This window comes from Pan troglodytes, chromosome 21 (genome assembly GCF_028858775.2).
Source record: "Pan troglodytes isolate AG18354 chromosome 21, NHGRI_mPanTro3-v2.0_pri, whole genome shotgun sequence".
Lineage (NCBI taxonomy): Eukaryota > Metazoa > Chordata > Mammalia > Primates > Hominidae > Pan > Pan troglodytes.
The window spans coordinates 44,878,687-44,902,458 of NC_072419.2; the positions used below are offsets into that span (position 1 = coordinate 44,878,687).

Consider the following 23,772-nt stretch of genomic DNA (forward strand, 5'->3'; position numbering starts at 1 on the left):
TCACAACTGTGAGGTTCTCCCTGTCTCTCTGAATTCTCCAAAAAGCTTCAAGGCTCAGGCAGTCTGATTTCTACCCCCAAGCTAGGGACAGGGATCCTGAGAGGTCCTCTCTGACCTTTGATTCTCACGATCTCAGCGTTTTGTTTGTTGTTGTTGTTGTTGTTGTTGTTCTTCTTCTTCTTCTTCCTCTTCTTTCTTCTTTCTTCTTCTTTTCTTCTTTTCTTCTTTCTTTCTTTTTTTTTTTTTTTTAGAGATGGGGTCTTGCTCTGTCACCCAGGCTGGAGTGCAGTGGCATGCTCCTAGCTCACTGCAGCCTTGAACTCTTGGGTTCAAGTGATTCTCCTGCCTCAGCCTCCCAAGTAGCTAAGAATATAGGCACATGAGACCACGCCTGGCATACTTGTTTAACATTTTTTTGTAGTGACGGGGGTCTCGCTATGTCGCCCAGGCTAGTGTCAAACTCCTGGCCTCAAGCGATCCTCCCACTTTGGCCTCCCAAAGTGATGAGGTTACAGGCATGAACCATCAGGCTTGGCCTCAACCTCATTGCAAAACATAAATCAGATTCCTTCCCTATGCTGTTGCCCACCGTCCACAGCACTCTTGTAATAAGATTCCACTTCTTACTAGGCCCACCTCCTCCGGCTCAGGTCCTGCCTATTTCTGGCCCCCTTTCCTCCTGGGCCCCTCCTTCCCCACTGTCTGGCCAGGCTCTCTCACTTTGCTGTTCCCCCTCCTCTTTCCTTCCCTGGGGCCTCTGCACTTGCTGCTGTGTCTGAATGGAACCTCCCTCCACCCTCATTTGGCTGCTTTCTGCCATTCAAGTTTCAGCTGGCTGTCATTGCCTGCGAGGGGCCTTCCGTGACCCCACACATCATGCTGCCTGCCAGCCTCTATAATGATGCAATGATGCCCATCATACTCTGATTTATTCTTTGCTCGTGTATTATGTCTCCTCTCTGAAATGTAAGCTCCATGAGCCTGTGACTTTGTTTTCCTCCTTTACTATTGTGTCCAAGATTCCTAGACTGAGCACAGCACCTGACAGGTACTTGATAGATATTTGTTGATAAGTGAGAGAAGGAAAGAAGGGAAGGAGGGAGGGAGGGAGGAAGGAAGGAAGGAAGGTAGGTAGGTAGGTCATATGGGGTCGCAGGCCTGGCGCCCAGGGTGCTCAGCCTCTGTCTCCTACGCAGCTCTTCTCCAGGTTCCAGCCAGCTCTCAGCTGCTGGGTCTTGTCTGGCTCTGATGAACTCCTTCTTTGAATCTGTAACTACTACCTCCTCCTACCTACCTCCTCTCCCCGGAGATCCTGACACCAGGTGTGAGACAGCTTTTCCTTTTCAACCCTCACAACACAGAGGGTTTCATGAAAACCTTCTATCTGGGCCCATTGAGCTCTCTGTCTCCCTTCCTAAGGGTGATTTGCTGGTTCATTGCATTTCTGACCCTGGGCTGCAGCCTGGACTGCATCTAGGTCTGTGCGGCATGTGCTTGCCTGCACATGCATGCGTGTGTTTATTTTGTTACACAAAGTATAGCGAGTGAACCTCTCCACCAGCACTGGTCAGGGCTCTGTCTGAGCCAACATTAGACAAGGAAATAGTCCCACACCTTATGAAAAAAGGGATTCCTGGCTGTCCCCTGGCTTTCCAGCTCTGGAATTTCCCCAAGAAGAGACCAGACTGAGGGAGGGAGTCCCTGAGCCTCCCATGGAGACTGAGGTCCCTCCCTTCCCGCAGACATCCCCAACCTGAAGCAGCGCCTGCAGGTTCTTCACCTGCTCATCCTCATCCTCCCAGAACCCAACAGAAATGCCTTAAAGGTAAGAGTTACCATGCACCACCACCACTCTGCCATCTCAGCCCACAGCCACAGCCATGGCTTCAAATGTGCTCATTCATTCATTCATTCATTCAACAACTCTGCCAGGTGCTAGGGTTCAGTGATGACCCACACAAACCTCTCTTGAGACTTTTTCTTAAAGAAAGTAGATGAGTCCTGAAAGGGGATAGTCCCGGAGTGGGCACTGCAGAGCGTCAGTTCCACGTGGTGCTAACAGGTGTTAGCACCTTGTGGCCAAGCATGGATGGGTAAACACAGAGTTCATGAAACAAGGTTAAGAATACTTTTCTCCCCAGGACTTCTCAAAGCCTTTGGTATATTGAGGCTTTGAGAGAATCTCCAAGTGGGATTAGAGTATGCAGCACTCTCCAAACTCAGTTGATCACAGACCTCTTTTGTTGTGGAAAGCATTGCATGGCACTGGTGTTCCATGCAGAACCAGTTTGGGAAACAGACCCTTAGCAAATTCCCCCTGTCGTATGGGAATGGATGCTGGGCCTTGGCCCAGCTCCCTGTACCGTCTTGACTGTCCTTCAGTCAGACTCAAGATGTGCCTCCAGGATCAGCCTATGAGGAGGCCCCGGGTCTTCCTGTTTGAGTTTCTGCTTCCTTTTCAGTAAACTGAGGATGATAATAGCATTAATAGCATCTTGTCTAATTGTTTTGGAAATCATAAAAGCTAACTCATGAGGAATCATGGGGTAGAAGATGATGCTTTGCAGGGTACTCAATATGTGTCCTCTTTTCCTATCCTCTCTCCCTCCCTCCCTCCCTTCCTTTCTTCCTCCCTCCCTCCCTCCTTCCCTCCCACCTCCCTTCCATTTATTCTTCCTTCCACCACCCATTTATTCTCATTCATCCATCTATTAATCTTTTCTTTCTCCATTCATCCATCCATCCATCCTTCCATCCATCCATCCCTCCCTCCCTTCTTCACTCCCTCCCTTCTTCACTCCGTCCCTTTGTCCTTACTGGCTATGTGACTCTTGGCACATTCTCCAAGCTTGTTTCCTTATCTATAAAACACATGCAATAATAAAAAAATTAGCTGGGTGTGATGGTGCACACTTGTAATCCCAGCTACTTGGGAGGCTGAGGTGGGAGGGTCGCTTGAACCTGGGAGGCAGAGGTTGCAGTGAGCTGAGCCAAGATCACACCACTGCATTCCAGCCTGGGAGACAGAGTGAGACTCTGACTCAAAAAAAAAAAAACAAAAAACAAAAAACAAACAAAAAAAAAACCTACCTTATAAAGTTTCTGTGAGGATTAAATGACATGTACCAACTAAAGGCCCAGGAACACAAAGAATACATAGTAAATGGTAGCTCTCATCACTTTCTGCTGCTCTTCTCAGCGTCTCTGCTTCTCCCAGCATCTCTGCTTCTCTATTCCTTCCTTTGCATTTTGGGTAGACCCAGACTCCAGAAAGAAGGAGCTATCCTGGGCCTCACCAGGAAATGACCCATGTTCCAGACCTGTGGCCCTTTTCTACCTGGAAGTTGAAGTCTGACCCAGTTGTCTCATTAGTCTCTGAGGGAGCAGGGGAGGGAAAGAGTTTTGGACACACTGCAGAGCAGGAAACGGAGACACAGAGAGGTCATGGAGTGGGCCGGTGACACAGCTGGAATGGGAGCCCCTCTTGCTGCCCTCCCAGCTCCTGGCTCCTTCCTATCATTCATCAGAATGCCCTGGGGATGGTGGGGAGGCACCAGGGATGGGCTGAGATTTGAGGGAGGCTCTGCACCCTTCCCTAGGCACTGCTGGAATTCCTCAGGAAGGTGGTGGCCCGGGAACAGCACAACAAGATGACTCTGAGGAATGTTTCCACCGTGATGGCCCCTAACCTCTTTCTGCACCAAGGGCGGCCCCCCAAGCTCCCCAAAGGCAAGGAGAAGCAGCTGGCAGAAGGGGCAGCCGAGGTGGTGCAGATAATGGTGCACTACCAGGATCTGCTGTGGACGGTGAGTGCTGCTGGGCGCTGGGTATCCCTCTGGGTGCAGCTTATGTGCTGCCCCTGCACTCCAGGAGCCTGGGCATTGTCCTTTCAGTTCCCTAGTGTGTCCCTTCCAGGACCTTTGTTGGCCTCTGCACAGGCCTGTGTTTTCTTCCTCCCCCTGCCTTAGTAACCAAGAAGAAGTGTCTTCACTTTCTGTCTCCACTGCCATGCCTCTCAGTCAGTCTGCTGCCATCTGGTCTACCCCAGATTGCAGGAGTTCCCCCAACTCCTGCAAATAATTCCTTCACATCAAAGCTTTTATGCTGCTGAGAAAGCCCCATCCCTGAGGCCCAGGATCACAGGGCCTGCCTAAGACAGAGCCCAGAACCAGATAACAGGGATACCCCTGCCCTCCTGCCCCCACCGTGAGCTTTGCCCTGAGTAACAAGTGACAGCAAGGGGAGGAGCCAGAGCAGGAGAGAGGCCCCTCTGCGGTGTCAGCATGCATGGTGCCCCTAGCACTGAGACCCCTGCAGCTCTTGAGACTCCTGTGAACACAAGGCAGCACCATCTACCACTGCTGACCAGGCTGCTTTCTCACCTAGCGATGCGTAGCCTCTTCCCTCCATCTGTTCATTCATCCTTCCATTCAGTCTCCCATCCATCCACCCACTCACCCACCTACCCATCCATCCATCCACCCACCCATCCATTTATGCAACTGCCCATCACCCACCCACTCACCCACCCACCTATCCCCCCCACCCATCTACTTACCCACCCATCAATCCATTAATTCCTCCAACTCCCCCATCCACCCATACACCAATCTATCATCCACTCACCCATCCACCAATCATGCATCTCTCCACTCATCTACCAATCCATCCATCCACCCACTCATTCACCCATCCACTCAACCATGCATCTATCCAACTAAACCACACATCTATCCAACTATCTACCCATCCATCCATCCACTCATCTACCAAACCATGCATCTATCCCACTATCTACCCATCCATCCACCCACAGTCCTTCCCCCATCCCTCCCTTCTTCCATGGTCATTAGGTTAGATTTCCTATTCCAGAAACCAGCAAGTGAAGCCCTCTCTGACTGTTCCCACTTTTTTTCCTACCCTGCCTGGGCACTCTTCTGTGTTCTAAACACAGCAAATGCCAGCTGGCACTCCAAACTAATCTAGTACTTCACACTTCTGAATTTTTGCTTATGCAGTTTACTCTGCCTGGAATTCCCTTCCCTTTTTTTTTTCTAAGGGCAGAAGCCTGGTGTCCTCTGCTCATTCTTCAAGACCTCCTAGTTCAAGAGTCAACTCCTCTGTCGAAAGTCCCCTACTCCTCCCTCATACACCCCTTACACCCCCATAGTTCCTTTCTTCTCTGCACTCAGCCCTTTGAGATAATGTTGCTACTAAAAGACATTGGATTGTAATACTTCTTTTTATTGGAGGACGCTTTAAAAATTCAAGAAATTCTTGAATGTTTTCTTGTTAGAAAAGCTTCAGAAAACATAGATGTAGAAAAAGTGAAAGGGGAGAACCCCCATCACCCTCGCTCTTCCCCGTGTGTGTCACCTTTAGACAGCACACACATAGCAAAGAGGGGAATTCAGAATCGACTCCAGTTTCGTCAGACCCTGGGAGACAGAAACATGTTATTAGCAGGGTCCATGGAGTCTGGGTTCTCTGACTCTGCTGGGTTCGGATCCCACAGAGAGGCATGGGTTGATCTGGAGGTCTCTGTAGGAATCCCCCAGTGTGGGCTGTCTGGGGGTTCTCAGAGCAGAGCCTGCTCCAGGTGTGTTTTGGGGACACCCCTGCCTGAGTGTGCCAGTGAGCAGCTATCCCTCAGCAGGTGCAGGACCCTCCAGCTTCTGTCGAGGGGACCACTATCCACTAAGCCTCAGGGTGGGCTCCACTCTCAGGGTCCCCTACTCCAAGGTCCACTTTAGGGGCTGAATGCCCCCTCCTCATTCCACCAAACCAGTGCTTCCGTCCCGTGTCCAACAAATGCATATTTCCAAGCCCTGTGGGACGCTGTGCCAGGGAAGAGGCCACGATGACCCTGGAGGGGGCTCTGCCTCTCGCCCCCAGAAGTCCTATCCCCCTGCCAAAACTTGATCCTTTCTGGCCAGGTCGCCTCTTTCCTGGTCGCCCAGGTGCGAAAACTGAACGACAGTAGAAGCAGGCGCCCCCAGCTCTGCGACGCAGGCCTCAAGACTTGGCTGCGGAGGATGCACGCAGACAGGGACAAGGCGGGGGACGGCCTCGAGGCGGTGAGTGCCCCCGACCCCAGACAGGTGGAGAAGGGCCGAGGCGACAGGAGGACACCTGGGGCGCGGTGCTTCCCTTCCTCCAGGTCCCCGCTACCGGGCTGCCAGCAACGGCACAGTGAGGCCACCAGGGGGCGCTGCGGCGCCGTCACGGGGAGCGAGGAGGCGTGGCTGCGAAACGAGGGCTTAGAAGCGGGTTGGGGAGGGGAAATGGAGTGACTCGGAGACTTCCCCTAGAAACCGTCACCGCCGCCCCATTTTTAGGCAGCCCCTGGCCGAGGGTTGGGAAAATGGGAGTCGCTCTGCGGGGTGTGAGGTGATTGGGGCTGGGTGGGGGATAGTAGAAGGGAAGAGCCTTCCAAAAATACTGAGTATTCCTAGGAGGGGTCCTGAACACGGTTCCTTATTAAAGTCCCGATTAGAGAAACTGATGAGCGTCGAGGCTGCACCATGCACGAAGTGTAGGTGATGGGTCTTTATACAAACCTACATGTCTGTGTTTGTGGGTGCGTTGCATGTACTCCTGCTGTGTGTACAAGTGTGAAACACAGGCATAGAAACACAAACATAGGCATAGAAACACAAACACATCTGGAATGTGTATGTCTGTGATCTGTGCCCAAGTGGCCAGTGTGCATGTGTGTGCATCTTGTGATTTTCAGCGTGGGCATTTGTGTAAGTGCCATGTATGCGTGTTTATGCATCCATGTTTGAACTCCAGGCAAGCTGACTCCTATGTATATGGATCTTTCTCTCTCTCTCTCTCTGCAGACTCCCAAGGTGGCAAAGATCCAGGTGGTCTGGCCTATCAAGGACCCCTTGAAGGTGCCTCTCACCCCCAGCACCAAAGTGGCCCACGTCCTGAGGCAGTTCACAGAGCACCTCAGCCCTGGTTCCAAGGGTCAAGAAGACAGTGAGGACATGGACAGCCTCCTTCTACAGTAAGAGGCACCTCCTGGAGGCAGGAGCCTCTTCCCTGCAGGGAGGGCTCTGCACCCCAGAGCTGAAGGCCACCAGGGGGTTACACATACTGTTGGCCTGACCTGGCCTTCCCTTTCTGGGGTGGTCAGATGGGTTCTCCAACCTTAGAGAGTTTCTTGGCTCCAAGTAATAATCATGATGACCACCACTCACTCATTCATTTTAATAGGTATTTAATGAATGCCTACCACCAGGCACCATGTTTTTCTGTTTGTTTGTTTGTTTGTTTTGAGATGGAATCTAGCTCTGTCACCCAGGCTGGAGTGCAGTGGCTCGATCTTGGCTCACTGCAACCTCCTCCTCCCAGGTTCAAGCGATTTTCCTGCCTCAGTCTCCCAAGTAGCTGGGATTACATGCACCTGCCACCATGCCTGGATAATTTTTTTGTATTTTGAGTAGAGACAGGGTTTTACCATGTTAGCCAGGCTGGTGTCAAACTCCTGACCTCAAGTGATCTGCCCACCTTAGCCTCTCAAAGTGCTGGGATTACAGGCGTGAGCCACCGCACCTGGCCCACCATGTATTAAGAGAATTATAGACTAGCCATGAAAAGAACAGACAGAGGTCCTGCTTTTAAGAGCTCACAGTCCTGAGGAAGAGCTGGATATAAAGCAGATAGTCACGAATCAAAGATCAAGTTACAAACTGTATTAGGTTTCATAAGAAATGCAGGGAACAATGTGTCTGGAAGCCAAGGAAGCTGGTGTCATCTGGGAGCGAGGTGAGGCTTCCAGGCACAGAAAACTGCACGGTAAAGGTCCTGCAGCAAGGAGCAGAGCCTGGCCAAGGATCTGGAAGAAGGTCGGGGGCTGATGTGCAGCCATCATTCCTAGGGTACGGGAAACAGCCTGAGACCTCAAGAGCTTCCTTGTTGGCATTGGCACAAGGGACCCTCAGACTGTCATCTTCAGCAAGTATCTGGTCCAGCTCCTCCTTGAACAGATGGGAGCACTAAGACTCAGAAAAGAGAAGGGACTTGCCTTAGGCCACATGGCAGAAAAGAGGCCATGGAATTGAACTCAGGACACCCATAATTATCATATAATAATTGTGATTCTTACATGATAGGCATCATTATCATATGTAATCATACAATGTCCATAATCCATCTTGACTCAAAATCTTCCCCTCACAGCAGGCTCCTGTCCCCATCTGTCACCACTCATTCCCTTGCCTTCGCAGTCTCCATTCTGATGCCCAGAAGAAAGGGGCCTTGCAGCGGGGTGCAGCCCTGGCTGAGCCTCACCATGTGCCCTCCAGCTACCTCTCCCCAGCCCCTGGGTGCTGGACTCTGTCACTGACTCCAGCTCTCTCAGGAGAGTCCTTATGCTTCTTCTCCCCAGCAGGACCAAAAATCAGTGAGGACTGCCCTTTCCAGGGCTGGGGGCCATGCACAGTTGTTGGTCTTGATGTTTCCAGAAGAAAAAGGCAGTAGTTTTTTTTTTTCTCTCTCTCTGTTTTACAGCCACAGGTCCATGGAATCAGCCAACATCCTCCTCTATGAAGTTGGAGGGAATATCAGTAAGTTCCACTGTGGGAAACGGGAACAGAGCCCGGGTCCCTGGGAGTTCTTCGACCTCAAAGGCTCATGGGGCCCTTCTGTGGGAGGCCAGAGTAGGCCTGCAGATGAGCCCTCCCCTCAGGTCTCTGTCTTCAATGAAACCAGGTGGAGTCCTGCTGTAAGGTTAAAGGTTAGCCTGTGCAAGTTTTAGGAGCCTATCCTGGAGTTTGGATTTTGCCTAGAGCTGGCCTCAGGCTTGCAGAGAGATGCAGAAGATTTGTTTAGTGTGAAGGTTCGCAGTAGCACCAGTGAAACCGACGCCTCTGGGACACCCTAGGTGGGATGGACTTCATCCCTGGCCTAGGGCCCAAGGAGTCCTTAAGGAATTCTGCAAACATATATCCAGCTCTGGGAGGTCCCTGGCTCTGTGGGAACCAAGGATGGGCAGCTGTTTCCCTTTGCATTCTCTAGAGCAATGATCCTCAGACTTTACCAGAACCTCAGGATCCCCTGGAGGGCTAAGACACAGATTGCGGGGCCTAAGAATGTGTGTTTCTGATGAGTTCCCAGGAGTTGCAGATGCTGCTGGTCGGGGGGCCACACTTTGATGGCCACTGGCCAAGAAGCAGAAGCTAAAACATGTCTTCAGCAGTACACGATGCATTGAGGGGGTGCCCCTCAGGAAAAGGGTTCCAAGGGACAGAGTGAAGGAGGATAGGGAAAGGGCAGGGGCCAGGAGTGTTTGCATCCTGGAGCTTGGCCTGATCCACTAGGTGGCTCTAGAGTACAAATCACATCAGAGTTGTTGCATTCTGAGGCACGGGCACTGGTCTTCAGTACGTCTGTGTCCGTCAGTCATCGACCGTGGGCTTCCCGGGGGAAAGGGGGTGTCACTTTTCTGGCAAGGCATCTTCCCTCAGCGGAGCTCAGTTCTCCAGCAAAAGAGGTAGCTGTGAGCTGTAGCAGTCAAGATGCATACAGCCAGGGGACAGTGCACTGCCTGGTGAAGGGCTCTGTGCAGGGGAACAGCATCTCCTACAGCCTCCCACTCAACCTCCTTCACCCCTTCTTCCCACAGATGAGCATCGCCTGGACCCAGATGCCTACCTCTTAGATCTGTACCGTGCCAACCCGCATGGTGAGTGGGTCCTTAAACAGAACCCCACCTAAACCCTGTGAGTCTCAGGAGCAGCCTGGATGCCTCCTCCTCTCCCCTGCTGGCTCTGTGTCCATGTACCCAGCATGAGAACAAAGCTATTCCAGGGGAAGGTCTGAGTTTTATTCCAAGGCATCCTTCTCTGAAATGCCTCTCAGACCCCTCAGAAATAGACTCAGGGGTTGTGCTCTTTCCACTCAGAGGGGATGAGGGGCTAGGGCCTCAGGGAGGGGAGGCCAACACTGTAGCCATGATCAGCCCTGGAAGAACTGGACAGAGGAAGAACTTCCCTTCACAGCTCTCATGTTTTAACCGTGCACACAAAGCCCTCACTCCCCTCCACCCCCCAGCCCTCCAGAGAGTTGCTTCCTACACCAAGCTTGCTGTATGACGCCACCACTTGGGGCGCTTGGATCTCCATGGGCTTCTGTCTGTGGCTTCCAGACTGGAGGAAAATTAAAAATGCAGCACCTTTATCAAGAGGTAGTTGGGGTCTTTTCCCCCCAGGCAAAATTGTTTCGAAAGTGGCCCTACAATGTGTAGTAGCAGCAGCACCAGAGACAAAACCAGGAGAGCTCTGTGACCTTGGACAAGCCCCTTGCCCTCTCAGAATCCTTTCAGGATGAGGGGCTAAGGCCTCAGGGAGAGGAAGCCAACATTGTAGTCATGACCAGTCCCGGGAGAAATGGACAGAGGAAGACTTTGCTTCACAGCTCTCATGCCTTACATGTTGATTTGTACAATCTTGTCATTTTGTAATATGATATAATATGTAAATGTAATTGTTTAAACAGTAAACGCACAATAAGTTCAATGTCACATTTACTTTGCCTGTTTTTCTCTCCAGTCCAGTGCTCGGTAGGTGTTGTCCTTCCCAGCGAGTTGACATGGGAGCTTGGTGACGAGAGCATCTTGCTGAGCTGCTCAAAGGGCTCTGGCCCATGTGATCCAGCCACGCCTTGAACCCACAACCACCGGGGGCGGGAGGACAGGAAGAGAACTCAGAATGGGGAGGCATGGAGTAATGACACCCATTGCTGAAGGGTGGGGGCATTGCAGGGACAGCCTCTCTGGGAATCCTCTCATCTCCTACAGTCCCAGGTCTCACCCTTTCTCTTCTCCTCTGCACTGGGTCTGTATCCTCAGGCCAGGTGAGGCTTCGCTTATTTGTTCACTTAACAATGAGTTCACTGAGCATTTAATTATGTGCCAAGAGGTTCACAAATTTAATCTTCACAATAATCCAGTGTTTTCGGTTTGGGTTCCCCCAGAAGCAAAATGTGAGGCAAAGATTCAAATGCAAATAGTGGTCCTAAGAAATGCAAGAGAGTGGGGATATGAGAGAAAGAGGGGGAGGCAGTCTATAAAAGGGTGCCCAATCACAAGCAAGCTACCACTGGAGGCATCTCGAGCTTAATTCCACTGGAGAACTCTGAGAAACAGTATGGAAGATGTCCTTCAGAGTTACCCTACCCAAGGGGCAAGGGAGCCAGTGTGTTTATTCAACTCCTGTGAGTCATTGGTTGACAGCTGCTCCTGAGGAGTATAGGTATTTGTTTCCTGGTACTTCCGCCTGCCAGAGTACAGGCACAGTGTGCTCCAATACTCAGAGAAAGCCCTCAAGAAGAGATACAGATACTGGCAAGTAGACATTGGCCACTGTACACAGATGGCAAGTGCTGAAGGGATATGGGTGGGCATCAACAGAACCTGCTTCATCCTGTGAGGCAATGATGGTGAGATACTGATGCTGATGGTGATGGTGATGCTGCTGATGGTGGTGATGGTGATGCTGCTGCTGCTGATGATGGTGGGGATAATGATGGTGATGCTGCTGATGGTGATGGTGGTGATGATGATGGTGATGCTGCTGATGGTGGTGATGGCGATGCTGCTGATGGTGATGATGGTGGTGATTACGATGGTGATGCTGCTGCTGCTGCTGGTGGTGATCCTGCTGATGGTTTTGATGGTTATGATGATAGTGATGCTGCTGACGGTGATGATGGTGATAATGGTGATGATGATGATGGTAATGATGATGATCGTGACGGTAATAATGGTAATGATGGTGATGGCGATGATGGTGATAATAACGATGATGCTGATGGTGATGATAATGATGGTGATGCTACTGCTGTTGCCACTGATGATGGTGATGATGCCAAGAACTTGACAAGTTTGATCTTCACAATAATCCAATATCTTAGTTTGGGCAATGATGGTGATGATGGCAGCTGTCACTAAGCAGTTACTACGCACCAGGCATTTTACAGATATTAATTCCTTTGATTCTCACAACAACCCTATGTGACACATTATTATTCCCTTTTTATAGGAGAGGAAAAACCAAGGCTCAGAAAGTTAACATTACTTGTCTGCATGGCTGATAAGTGACAGGTTAATCTGGTGTCAAGATGCAAGCTCTACTATTTTAGACCATAAATATGAACTGTTTTGCCATAAATACCCATATTTAAAAGTGTTTTGGTAATGGTCACTTCCTCAATGTCCCCTCTTCCCTCCCCCATCCCAGAATACAAATAATCTCAGAATGAGAGAAGGTATTTCTCTTAAACCAAGGAGACCTAGTAAGGAGGGATTGACATTTGTCCTGGAATTCCTCAATAGAGCATTTGAAGCTTGTAGCTGGTTAAGAGCCTCTGAGCGGCCTCAGTTTCCCTAGCAGCCCCATCTGAAGAACCAAGATGTAATGAAGCATGAATTTAGCCTAGCATTAGCCCCACAATCCTATGAGGTGAGTGTTACCATAGTTCCACTTTACAGATGAAGAAACTGAGTTTCAGACAAGTTAAACCATGGATTCAAAGTCACACGCAGGGTGAGAAACTTGGATGCCTGATTCCAAATCCAGGGCTTTTTCAGTCACACCATGATTTCCTGAAGCAAGATCAAGTGCCTGATAGGTGACAGCAAGAAGAGTCAAGAACAGCAGTAGGAAAATTGGACAAATTATTTAAGTTGGGGAGATACCAAGGGATTCAGCCAGAGTTGCTACTTCTGTTCACCAATGTCCTCTCTACCTCCCATGGTCTACCTACAAGCCTTTTGGACCTCCCTCCAAAATACACTCCAATCCATCCACTTCACTCCTTTGTTCCTACTACCATCCTAATCCAAACTACTACCATCTCGATGCCTTGGATAATAGTGATCATGATGGTGGTGGTGGTGGCGTTGATGATGGTGATGGTAATGGTGATGATGGTGGTGGTGGTGATGGAAATGATGATGTTAGTTGTGGTGTTGATGATGGTAATGATAATGATTGTGACGGTGGTGTTGGTGGTGCTGGTGATGATAATGATGATAATGATGGTGGTGGTGGTGGTGATGGTGGTGGTGGTGATGGAAATGATGATGATGTTAGTTGTGGTGTTGATGATGGTAATGATAATGATTGTGATGGTGGTGTTGGTGGTGGTGATAATGATGGTAGTGGTGGTGGTGGTGATGATGGTAATGATGATTATGATGGTGTGTTGGTGGTGCTGGTGATGATGATGGTGGTGGTGGTGGTGGTGATGGAAATGATGATGATGTTAATTGTGGTGTTGATGATGGTAATGATAATGATTGTGACGGTGGTGTTGGTGGTGCTGGTGATGATAATGGTGGTGGTGGTGGTGATGGTGATGGTGATTATGATGGTGGTGGTGGTGGTGGTGGTGCTGGTGATAGTGGTGGTGGTGGTGCTGGTGATGATAATGGTGGTGGTGGTGATGATGGTGATGATGACTATGATGGTGGTGTTGGTGGCGCTGGTGATGATAATCATGGTGGTGGTGGTGGCGTTGATGATGGTGACAGTAGTGGTGATGGTGATGGAAATGATGATGATGTTAGTTGTGGTGTTGATGATGGTAATGATAATGATTGTGATGATGGTGGTGGTGGTGGTGATGATGGTGATGATGATTATGATGGTGGTGTTGGTGGTGGTGATAATGATGGTAGTGGTGGTGGTGGTGATGATGGTGATGATGATTATGATGGTGTGTTGGTGGTGCTGGTGATGATAATGATGGTGGTGGTGGTGGTGATGGTGGTGGTGGTGATGGAAATGATGATGTTAATTGTGGTGTTGATGATGGTAATGATAATGATTGTGATGGTGGTGTTGGTGGTGCTGGTGATGATAATGGTGGTGGTGGTGGTGATGGTGATGATGATTATGATGGTGGTGGTGGTGGTGGTGCTGGTGATAGTGGTGGTGGTGGTGCTGGTGATGATAATGGTGGTGGTGGTGATGATGGTGATGATGATTATGATGGTGGTGTTGGTGGCGCTGGTGATGATAATCATGGTGGTGGTGGTGGTGGCGTTGATGATGGTGACAGTAGTGGTGATGATGGTGGTGGTGGTGATGGAAATGATGATGATGTTAGTTGTGGTGTTGATGATGGTAATGATAATGATTGTGATGATGGTGGTGGTGGTGGTGATGATGGTGATGATGATTATGATGGTGGTGTTGGTGGTGCTGCTGATGATAATCATGGTGGCAGTGGTGGTGATGATGGTGGCGGTGGTGGTGGTGATGATGGTGGTGGTGGTGGTGACTGATGAGAATGATGATAATCTAAAATAGTTAAGAGTTTACATCTTGACACCAGATGGTGCAAGGCCTTGATGGCCTCCATGCCTCTTAACTGCTCTCCCTTCTTGCTTTCCTCTCTATTCATATATAGCAGCCACTGTGGGCCTTTAAAAATATAAATTCAATCTTACTGAAAGCCCTCCTGCTGAAAACTTTCCAGAGGGATCCCATTAAACCAATATCCCAACTCTTTACCCTGGCCTATGAAGCCCTATGTCTGTGACACCACTTCACTCATACTCCCTCCCACCTTACTTTGCAGAGCCAGTCACATGAGCCTCCTTCCAACTCCTCAGACATCCCAAGTTCATTCCTGCTTTGGGCTTTTGCACCTGCTGTTCTCTCTGTCCACAACACTCTTCCCCCAGCTACTTCCATGGCCAGCTCCTTTCCCCTTTGGATCTCAGGTCAGATGTCCCTTCCTTTGAGAGGCCATCTCTGACTACCCTATCTGAAGTTGCTTCTTCTGTCACTCTCTCTGGAATTGCCTTGGTTAATTTTCTTCCTAGGATTTATTACTATCCTAAATTATCTTATTGAGTCAGTTTTTTATTTTCTGTCTCCCTGACTAGGATGTAGCCCCATGAAGGCAGAGACTATGTGGGCTTTTCTCACTTCTATGGATATGATGGAAATGATGTGGATATAATGGTACTAGTAGATGCTCAATAAAAATTGGCTGGATGAATGAATGAATGAATGGATGGATGGATGAATCCCTCTCTGTCCCTTTGTTTGCTCTGGAAGCTGTTGCCCTTATCACCTTATTTAACTCTCACTTCCCTGGGTTCATGTATGAAAATGAGAAAATGCATCTGAAGTACTTATAGCAAGTGCTCAGCCAGTGCTCTCATTATTATTATTAATTATTAACAAAGGCCAGACAGCCTAAAATAGTGACTAATGGTACTATCCTCTTGTGCTTCCCAGCACCTGTGGTGGTCCCTTTGCACACCTCATTCACTCATTCCCAGGGTCTGGATGACAGGATGCAGTGTGGTTGGAGGGAAAATCCTTTACCCTTGGCAGGAGGTGAGGCAGGTGCCTCTGTGAGTGCTGAGAGCCCAGGCCCTGCTGTGCTAACTTTGCACTCAGAGTGGGCTGTCAGCCACCAGCAGAGGGTCCCAGTTTAATCACATGTCAGTTTCTCCATTCATCTTCGGTGCTATCTGAGAGCTCATCTTTTTCTACTCTGTGGCATCGTCATGATTGATGATCCTGCACCAGCTCCACCGCTGGGTTAGCTATATTAGCATAGCTCACAGTGGGTGCCCAGCTCCTCCAGGCTCTTTGCGGTCTGGGCCAGCATAGGGTGGCATCATGTTTCTCTTAAGGAGCTCTGTTGCGAATGGAATCGTGTCCTCCCAAAATTCATATGTTGAATCCCTAATTCTCAAGGTGACTGTGTTTGGTGATAAGGCCTTTAAAGAAGTAATGAAGGTAAAATGAGGTCCTAAGGGTAGCACCCTCATCCAATAGGGCTGGTGTCTTCACAGGAAGAGGAAGAGACACCAGAGCTCCCTCTCTCTCCCCACGAGAGCAGAGAAGACAGGCGGCGCGAGGACGCAGTGAGGTGGCAACTGTCTGCGAGCTAGGAGAAGCCTCACCAAAACCCACATTTTCTGGTACCTTGATCTTGGGTTTCCTACCTCCAGAACTGTGAGAAAATAGACTTCTGTTGTTTAAGCCACCCTGTGGTGTTTGTTATAGGAGTCTTAGTAAGCTAATAGAAGCTCCTAGCTGCCTCCATCTTCTGAGAGGAAGGAGGATGGAATTTGTAAAGATGTCTTCAACCAGGAGAGTTTCCTTGGACAAAGGGTGGAAATGAGCCTCAGCAGGGGCGGACTCTCACCTGGCCCTCAGGTGTGTGCTTTCCTGGGAGAGGCTGCATTTATTGCTATGGGGCTGCAGGTAATTTGCCCAAACCAAAATTTGCAGGTAATTTGCAAACTGAATCTCTATGCTCCTAGAGATTCAGTTTGCTCTTTCTAGATCACCAAAGAGGATGATGAGGATGAAATGAGGAAACCTACAGTCACGCAACAATTATATCAAGCACCTACTGTGTGCCTGGCACTGGGCTAGGCTGGGGCCACAGTGATGAGCAAATCAAGGAAGGTCCCAGCCCTTGTGGAGCTCACAGACTAGCGAGCGAGAGATATACTAACCTAGAAATGAAAAGATTTTATATTGTAATACAATTCTGCTGAGAAAAGTAAAACAGAGAGGAGAGAGGACGTGGGGAATGTGGGCGAATCTTTGCTTTGAGGGGCCAGGGAAGGGTCTTAGATTGAGTGCCCTCAGAATCAGACCCTGAACGAGGAACCAGAGGGCAGGGTGCTTATTTGGGAGGTGATCCCAGAAATACGCAGTGGAGGAATGGGGAAGTGAGGCGGGGAGGGGAGAAGCCAGTGAAGGTGTGCTAAAGAGCAGGTTACGGCTTCGGGCAACTGGGACTCCACCCTGCAGGGGTTCCCGGGAAGCCGCGTAGAATACGCCGCTGACACGTGGAGTAAAGAAGGGAGAGTGTTAACCACCAACCCCCACCACTTACTGGTGGAGGACTACTCCCAGGGCGTTTGCCCCCCGGCATTTCTACCTGGTCCCCCAGGCAGGCTCAGCACCCTCCCCTGCCAGAGGAGGATCTAGGCAGAGTCCTAGGTTCTGGCAATAGAAAGCCATCAGCATGGACAGGAGCCATGGGTGCTGGGGTGGGGCAGATGTGACCTGTCTGAGGAGGCGACCCTTGAACCGACACCAAAATGATGAGAAGGGGCCAGCCACAGGATGAGCTGGGAGAGGAGCTCTGCAGATAAAAGGAAGAGAAGGATCTCGGCCAAAGCCCTTGTCGACGCTTTCGTTGTGTGCAGGTCAGAGGGATTGTCGGGACAGCCTGGGCTAAGGGATGAATCAGGTTCCCCAGGAGCTGAATCAGGTTCCCCAGGAGCTCTCTCTAGTCTCTCTTTCTTTCTTTCTTTCTCTTTTTCTTTCTTTCTTTCTTTCCTTCCTCCTTCCTTCCTTCCTTCCTTCCTTCCTTTCTCTTTCTTTCTTTCTTTTCTTTCTCTCGTCTCTCTCTCTCTCTTCTCTCTCGCTCTCTCTCTCTCTTCTCTCTCTCTCTCTCTCTCTCTCTCTCTCTCTCTCTCGGTTCCCACCCAGACCCCTCCCTCTGTACCCATCTTCAACGGAGGCAGTGATTGGCTGGCCAGAAGTGTGGGCGGGGCCTTTGGGATCCAATCCTAGGAGGATCCGGGCCATTCATTGGCCCCTGTGGGAGGTGGGCGAGGTGGAGAAATGGGACCCCCAAGGAGGGAGGTGAGAAGCAGGACAAGTTGACAAATTCCGCAACTACGAATGCCCTCCACTTCCCTAGTGCTGGAGGACAGGGCTGAGCCCTCTCTGGCCATTCAGTGATGCTCCCATGTCACACTGGTCATGCCTCTTGGTGGCCCGAAGTGGCCTGTCCCCAACAACTGCAGGTAGCCCCAGGACACAGGGAGCACCAGTCTGGCCTAGTGTCGCAAAGGCCTAGTGCCACAAAGGCCACAGTGAGGCCAATTGCCACATGTGGACCGCACAGAGGGGTGCTCTGCCTGTAGTGGCCAAGGTAGTAGTGGAGCCCAGGCCTTGGATGTTCCATTAGGAAGTCCCTAGAGTGCCCTGCGGGCATCCCCTGGCTTGGCAGCATCTCAGTGTGGGTCCCCAGAAGCAGGCAGTGAGACAAGGACTCCAGTGAAGGTCATTTATGTGGGAGGCGAAGGAAACAGCAGCAGGGGAGTGGAGACATGAGACAGGCAAGGGAAGGCGCCAATAAGCAGCGCATCAACACACCAGCTACCACGTCACACCAGCTACTGCGTCACACCAGCTACCGCATCGCACCAGCTACTGTGTGGCTGACTGGAGCTGAATCCCACTGGGGAACCCAGGGAGACCATGGAGACACTTCTCAGGGTTGGTTACCCCTGGGAAGCAAGGAAGCAGGAGTATTGAAAAGCCTACTCTGGGCTGGGCACAGTGGCTCACACCTATAATCCTAGCACTTTGGGAGACCGAGGCAAGAGGATCGCTTGAGTCCAGGAGTTCAAGACCAGCCGGGGCAACATAGAAGACCCCGTCTCTACAGTTTAAAAACATTAAAAATTAGCTGGATGTGGTAGTACATGCCTGTGGTCCCTGTTACTCAGGAGGCTGAGGTGGGAGGATCACTTGAGTCCAGGAGGTCAAGGTTGCAGTGGTTGCAGTGAGCCATGATCACATCACTGTACTCCAGCCTGGGTGACAGAGCGAGATCCTGTCAAAAAAAAAAAGCCCCCACCATGGTCAGTTACTGCTCAAGGCTGCTTTGGGTGGTCATTCCCCTGAACGTCCAGCCTGTGTGTATTGGAGGGAAGACTCCATCCGCGGAACTTGTTGGAGCACACTGAAGTCACAAGCTTGAGAGATCTGGATTGGGTCGACAGTATCACTTCACTTATTTGGAAATTCAATTAACTAGAGTTATGTTCTCAGTAATTTCTACAAACCCGTGGGGCTAATGTAGGGTACCATGTCCCTTATCTGACCTTTGATTCCTCCGCCCTTCTCCCAGCCCCTAGCTCCCCAACTCAAGCATCCCTTTGCTCCAAGGCACAGTGTCTCCAGGAGACACCTTTGCAGGAGATTCACTCTCACCAAGGTCCCTCATCACTAGCAGGGGCCACCCAAAAGCCCAGCCCTAACTCCCATGAAGCAGAGAGAGCCCCTCCCAGCTATTCTGCCTGCCTCCTTGTTCCCCCTCCCCTCCCCTTTTTGGCCCCAGTGTCCTCTGAACTTACTCTGTTGGCTCCTACATCACAGCCTCTGCATACGTTGGCCCCTTTTCTTAGAATGCATTCCCACCACTCCAGTTTCTGCCTGTTGAAAAGTTTCAACGTGCAATCAACAAAAATGTCTATTGAGAGTTAGGCACTGGGAATGGAACATTGACTCAACGCCACACAGACCTTCCTTTTGGAGTTTGCACTCGGGTGGAAAAAGAAATCAGTCATCACACACATTTTTCTATATCACAATATGGTAAATGCAATGAAGAAGGACAGGGAGACACAAACACATAGGGTTGGGGGTTGGTGGCTGGACTGGATCTGGGGTTTCCCAGGAGGTTTCTGGGGCAGTGATATCAAGCTGAGGCTTGAAAGGTGAGTGGGTGAGAGGTGGAAGGGAGCATCCCAGGCAGAAGGAACAACATGTTAAGCCCTGAGATGGACTCTGCATAGCTGGTGTGGCTGGAATTGAGAGAAGGCAAGCGGGCAGGGGGCAGAGTGGGCAGGGGCTGCAAATGGATCCTGAGAGATTTAGGAAGACAGGAAACATTTACATCTATCAAGCCGCCCTGCCTGGGAATTCTGAGAATGCCCTAGGCTTACCCTCAGCTCCCCTAAATGCAGCCCCCAAATCCTCCTTTAGGAGACTGTGCTGCTAATCTGTTCCAGAGACAGGCTTGGGACTCACTGCCCCAGGCACGCCAAAGGAGTCTCATACATTCTTCAAGGCCTAATTCAAGTTGCTCCTCTCTGAGAAGCTCTCTAAGCTGAAATCAGCTTAGAGAGCTTCTCCCACCTCCCAAGTCCTCCACCTCCGAAGTCCTCCTTAGCTCTTGGCTCTTTGGCATCTGAGAGCACTGGGACGGGGTGAATATTCCTTAGTCTGCCGCTTGGGGCAGGGCAGCCCGGGCTCTTGCTCCAGGGACGGTGGACAATGCTGCCTGGTACCTGGCTGTGGGCAGGTGTGGGCCACCACCTCCAAGGACCCATCATTCCTGCCTGCTCCTCACACCTGGAGATCACAGGATATGTGGAATTGAAGCTTTTAGGGATCCATAAGGGACTTCATCCACAGACTTGCAGGGAATGATGGTGGGCTGGGGGATGGGGTCGTCCCCTTTTCTTGGTTTTTCCAAGGCTGGGGTGGTAGAAAGGAAAATGATTCCTGGCAAACCCATGCTGCTGTCCCGTGCCTGCCTCCTAGGGCTGCTGAGAGGGTGGGAGATGCCTTCTATTGAGAACTCCCCACCCCCATCCCCAACCACTTTGCATTCTGGGGCAGGGGAGTGGGAGCCACTTGTCATTGTTCCTGTACGTTGGCTGGCAGGAGGCCCAGGGAGGGGGCTCCCCAATAGAAAATCTGCAGCTGCCTGTCTTTAAGGTAAAATTACCGTAATTACCCCAATTACTAAATCCATCAAGAGCTTTGGACCGGAGGCCTGGAGAACAATTGGGCCCTGATGGATCTGAGGAGTATGAGTCACAGGGGTGGGGGCACAAAGCACATGGGATGAAGGCGAGTGGGGGCGGCAGCTGATGTTAAACCAGGGGTGGGGATGGGGAAATGCAAAGAGATTATGATTAGCCAAGACCCCACTTTCCTCCTTCAGTGAGATTTTTCTTCTCTATTGGAAAGAAAAAAAATACCCCAAATTCTGTCTGCCTTTTCCTTTCACAGAACCCTGCACCTTGGGTGGGCGTTGTGACTCACGCCAGTAATCCCGGCACTTTGGGAAGCCGAGATGGAAGGATGGCTTGAGGCCCGGAGTTTGAGACCACCCTGGGCAACAAAGGGAGACCCCGCCTCTACAAGAAATTTAAAAATCAGCCGGCCATGGTGGTGCGTACCTGTAGTCCCAGCTACTCCGGAGGCTGAGGTGAGAGGATCACTAGAGCCCAGGAGTTCAAAGCTGCAGTGAGCTATGATCACACCACTGCACTCCAGCCTGGGTGACAGAACAGGACTCTGTCTCTAAAAAAAACACAAAAACAAAAGAACCCTATACTCTATGGCCACCTGACTTAGACCCACTTTGACCTTTTATGAGAGCTAAAATTTAAAGAGTTGAGAGCAATGGCTAGCATCTCCTGGGTCCCAACATGGACCAGGAACTGTGGGAAGAGCTTTTCAGGCTTCCTCCCTTTCAATCCCATGAAGTGGGTTTCCTCCTGCTTCACAGACGTGGGTGCCCACGTTTCCTCTTGGCCTGGGTTCTGAGCAGACCAGCCCCTGGGCCTGGTTGGCTTCTGTATTCCTCACCATGCTTGGTAAAGGAAGTGAAGGACAAGGTTGGCAGATTAGGTGGGCTACTGGGAAAAGCACCTTACAGGACATGTCCCCTCTTTTCATTTCTATTAGAACTTTACTACATTCAAAGAGTAGTTAAAACATTCAGATTCTTCCTCTCAGTTGATCTGGATTTGTAGCCTAAGGAAATAATCTCTAATTGTGGAAAGGCTATATCGTGAAGCTAATTCTTTCAGCATTGTTTATGCTGGCTGCACAATTTAACTTTAAGAGAAGATCCAGGCTGCTGATGCCTCTGTACTCCATTGCCAGGAGGAGCTTTGTCTGCAGGACCCCAGGCATGGAAGAAAGAGATCCCCTTGGCTGAAGTAGACTTAGACCAGAATTGGGAGGCAGATCTGGGTTTCCACAGAAGACATTGGGACCAAAGCCCCCACGAATTATAAAATTTAAGTATGACCTGGCTTGTCCCTGGTGCCTGTATCTCCAAGGTGACTTTGCAGGGCTTGTAGGTGTTGCTCCAGGATTTAGGATGTCAGGGTCCAGGCCAAATAGCTTCCTAACTCATCATAACTAATATGGTTAACATGGAAAATTGTGAAACAATTTAATGTCAAAACATAAGGGCCAGTGTGGTGGCTCATGCCTGTAATCCTAGCACTTTGGGAGGCTAGTAGGGAGAATGGCTTGAGCTCAGGAGTTTGAGACCAGCCTGGGCAACATAGTGAGACCTCGTCTCATCCAAATATCAAAAAGTTAGTCTGGCATGGTGGTGTGCACTCAGGAAGTGGAAGGAGGATCACTTGAATCCATGAGTTTGAGGATACAGTGAACTATAATTGTGCCACTGCACTCCAGCCTGGGTGACAGAACGAAACCCTACCTCAAAAAAGAAAAGAAAAGAAAGAAAAGAAACGAAATGAAACATAGGGAGACTGGCTGAATAGATGAAGTTTTGTGCAGGCTTTTAAAATAATGAGTAAAAAGATTCCTTTGAAATCTGGGAAATTACAATAGAATGTTTATTGTCATGCTGGTTTTTTGTTTTTTGTTTTTTGAGACAGGGTCTTGCTCTGTTGCCCAGGCTGGAGTACAGTGGAGCCTAGAGAAGGGCAGGAGAGCCCTTGACCATCACCCAGACTGGCGCCAATCCTCAGGGGCTGAGCCACTCCCTCTAGAAGGCCTGGGCTCAGGAAATGCCCCGGAGTCAGAAACACTGTGGGACAATATTCCCTGACATTTTCCCAAAAAAGGGCCCTAAGGGAAGAGGAAAGTGCAGGTGAGCTTGGAGCAAACATGAACTCTACCCATTGGCTCATTCAATTATTCATTCATCCATTCAAAACACTATTCTTGCTATAATCCTAAACAAATTAACCCAGGAACGGAAGACCAAATACCTCATGTTCTCACTTATAAGTGGGAGCTAAGCGTTGAGCACACATGGGCATAGATATAGGAACAGTAGACACTGTGGCCTACTATGGGGGAGGGGGAGGGTGGGTTAAAAACTACCTATTGGGTACTATGCTCACTACCAGGGTGACAGGATCCATATTCCAAACCTCAGCATCACGTAATACTCCCGTATAACAAACCTGCACATGTACTCCCTGAATGTATCTGAAATAAAAGTTGAAGGCTAGATGCCGTGGCTCATGCCTGTAATCTCAGCACTTTGGGAGGCCAAGGTGAGAGGATTGCTTGAACCCAGGAGTTTGAGACCAGCCTGGGCAACAGGACGAGACCCTGTCTCTACTAAAAATAAAAAATAAAAATAAATTAGCCAGGCGTGGCAGCATGTGCCATTAGTCCCAGCTGCTTAGGAAGCTGATGTGGGAGGATCACTTGAGCCCAGGAGGTTGAGGCTGCAGTGAGCTATGATCGCGCTACTGCACTCCAGCCTGAGCTATAGAGCAAGACCTTGTCTCAAAAATTAATTAATTAATTAATTAAAATATGAGTTGACATTTAAAATCAAATGTTCTCATGGTGTCCTCTGTCTACAGCCCTGTGATGGGACCTGGGGATACTGCCATGAATGAGACAGAACTAGCTGCCATTCCAAGCTTCCAAGGCAGCCACACAAGTTGCTCTTTTGTGAAATTTTATGATTTCCTCTCAAATATTCACATGAATCTTACATTTTATTTTGTAATGTAGCCATGCTTGTTTTTGTAATTTTAAAATGATGTTTTCACAACAATATGCATGGACTTAATGCCACTACTGGATTGCACAGTAAAAAGGGCTAAAACAGCAAATGTTATGATATGTATATATATGTGTATATATACACATATATATATATGTATTTTAGACAGAGTTTCGCTCTTGTTGCCCAAGCTGGAGTCCAATGGTGTGATCTCGGCTCACCGCAACCTGCGCC

General features: G+C 49.9%; 1 protein-coding gene across 4 annotated transcripts in view; it reads left to right on the plus strand.

The window, feature by feature from the left end:
• The window catches only part of ARHGAP40 (Rho GTPase activating protein 40), a 48,705-nt gene extending 38,174 nt beyond the window's left edge, over window positions 1-10,531 (plus strand). For 3 of the 4 annotated variants that reach the window (XM_063802961.1, XM_063802962.1, XM_063802963.1), the window contains 7 exons: window positions 1,743-1,825; window positions 3,600-3,806; window positions 5,937-6,077; window positions 6,846-7,015; window positions 8,521-8,576; window positions 9,635-9,694; window positions 10,220-10,531. In XM_063802961.1, coding sequence (XP_063659031.1) covers window positions 1,743-1,825; window positions 3,600-3,806; window positions 5,937-6,077; window positions 6,846-7,015; window positions 8,521-8,576; window positions 9,635-9,694; window positions 10,220-10,338 — 836 coding nt within the window. In that variant the 3' untranslated portion in view covers window positions 10,339-10,531. Of the gene's footprint in view, window positions 1-1,742; window positions 1,826-3,599; window positions 3,807-5,936; window positions 6,078-6,845; window positions 7,016-8,520; window positions 8,577-9,634; window positions 9,858-10,219 lie in introns of those variants that run through there. The other variant, XM_016937908.4, reaches the window with a different exon arrangement.
• The last annotated feature ends 13,241 nt before the right edge of the window (window positions 10,532-23,772 follow it).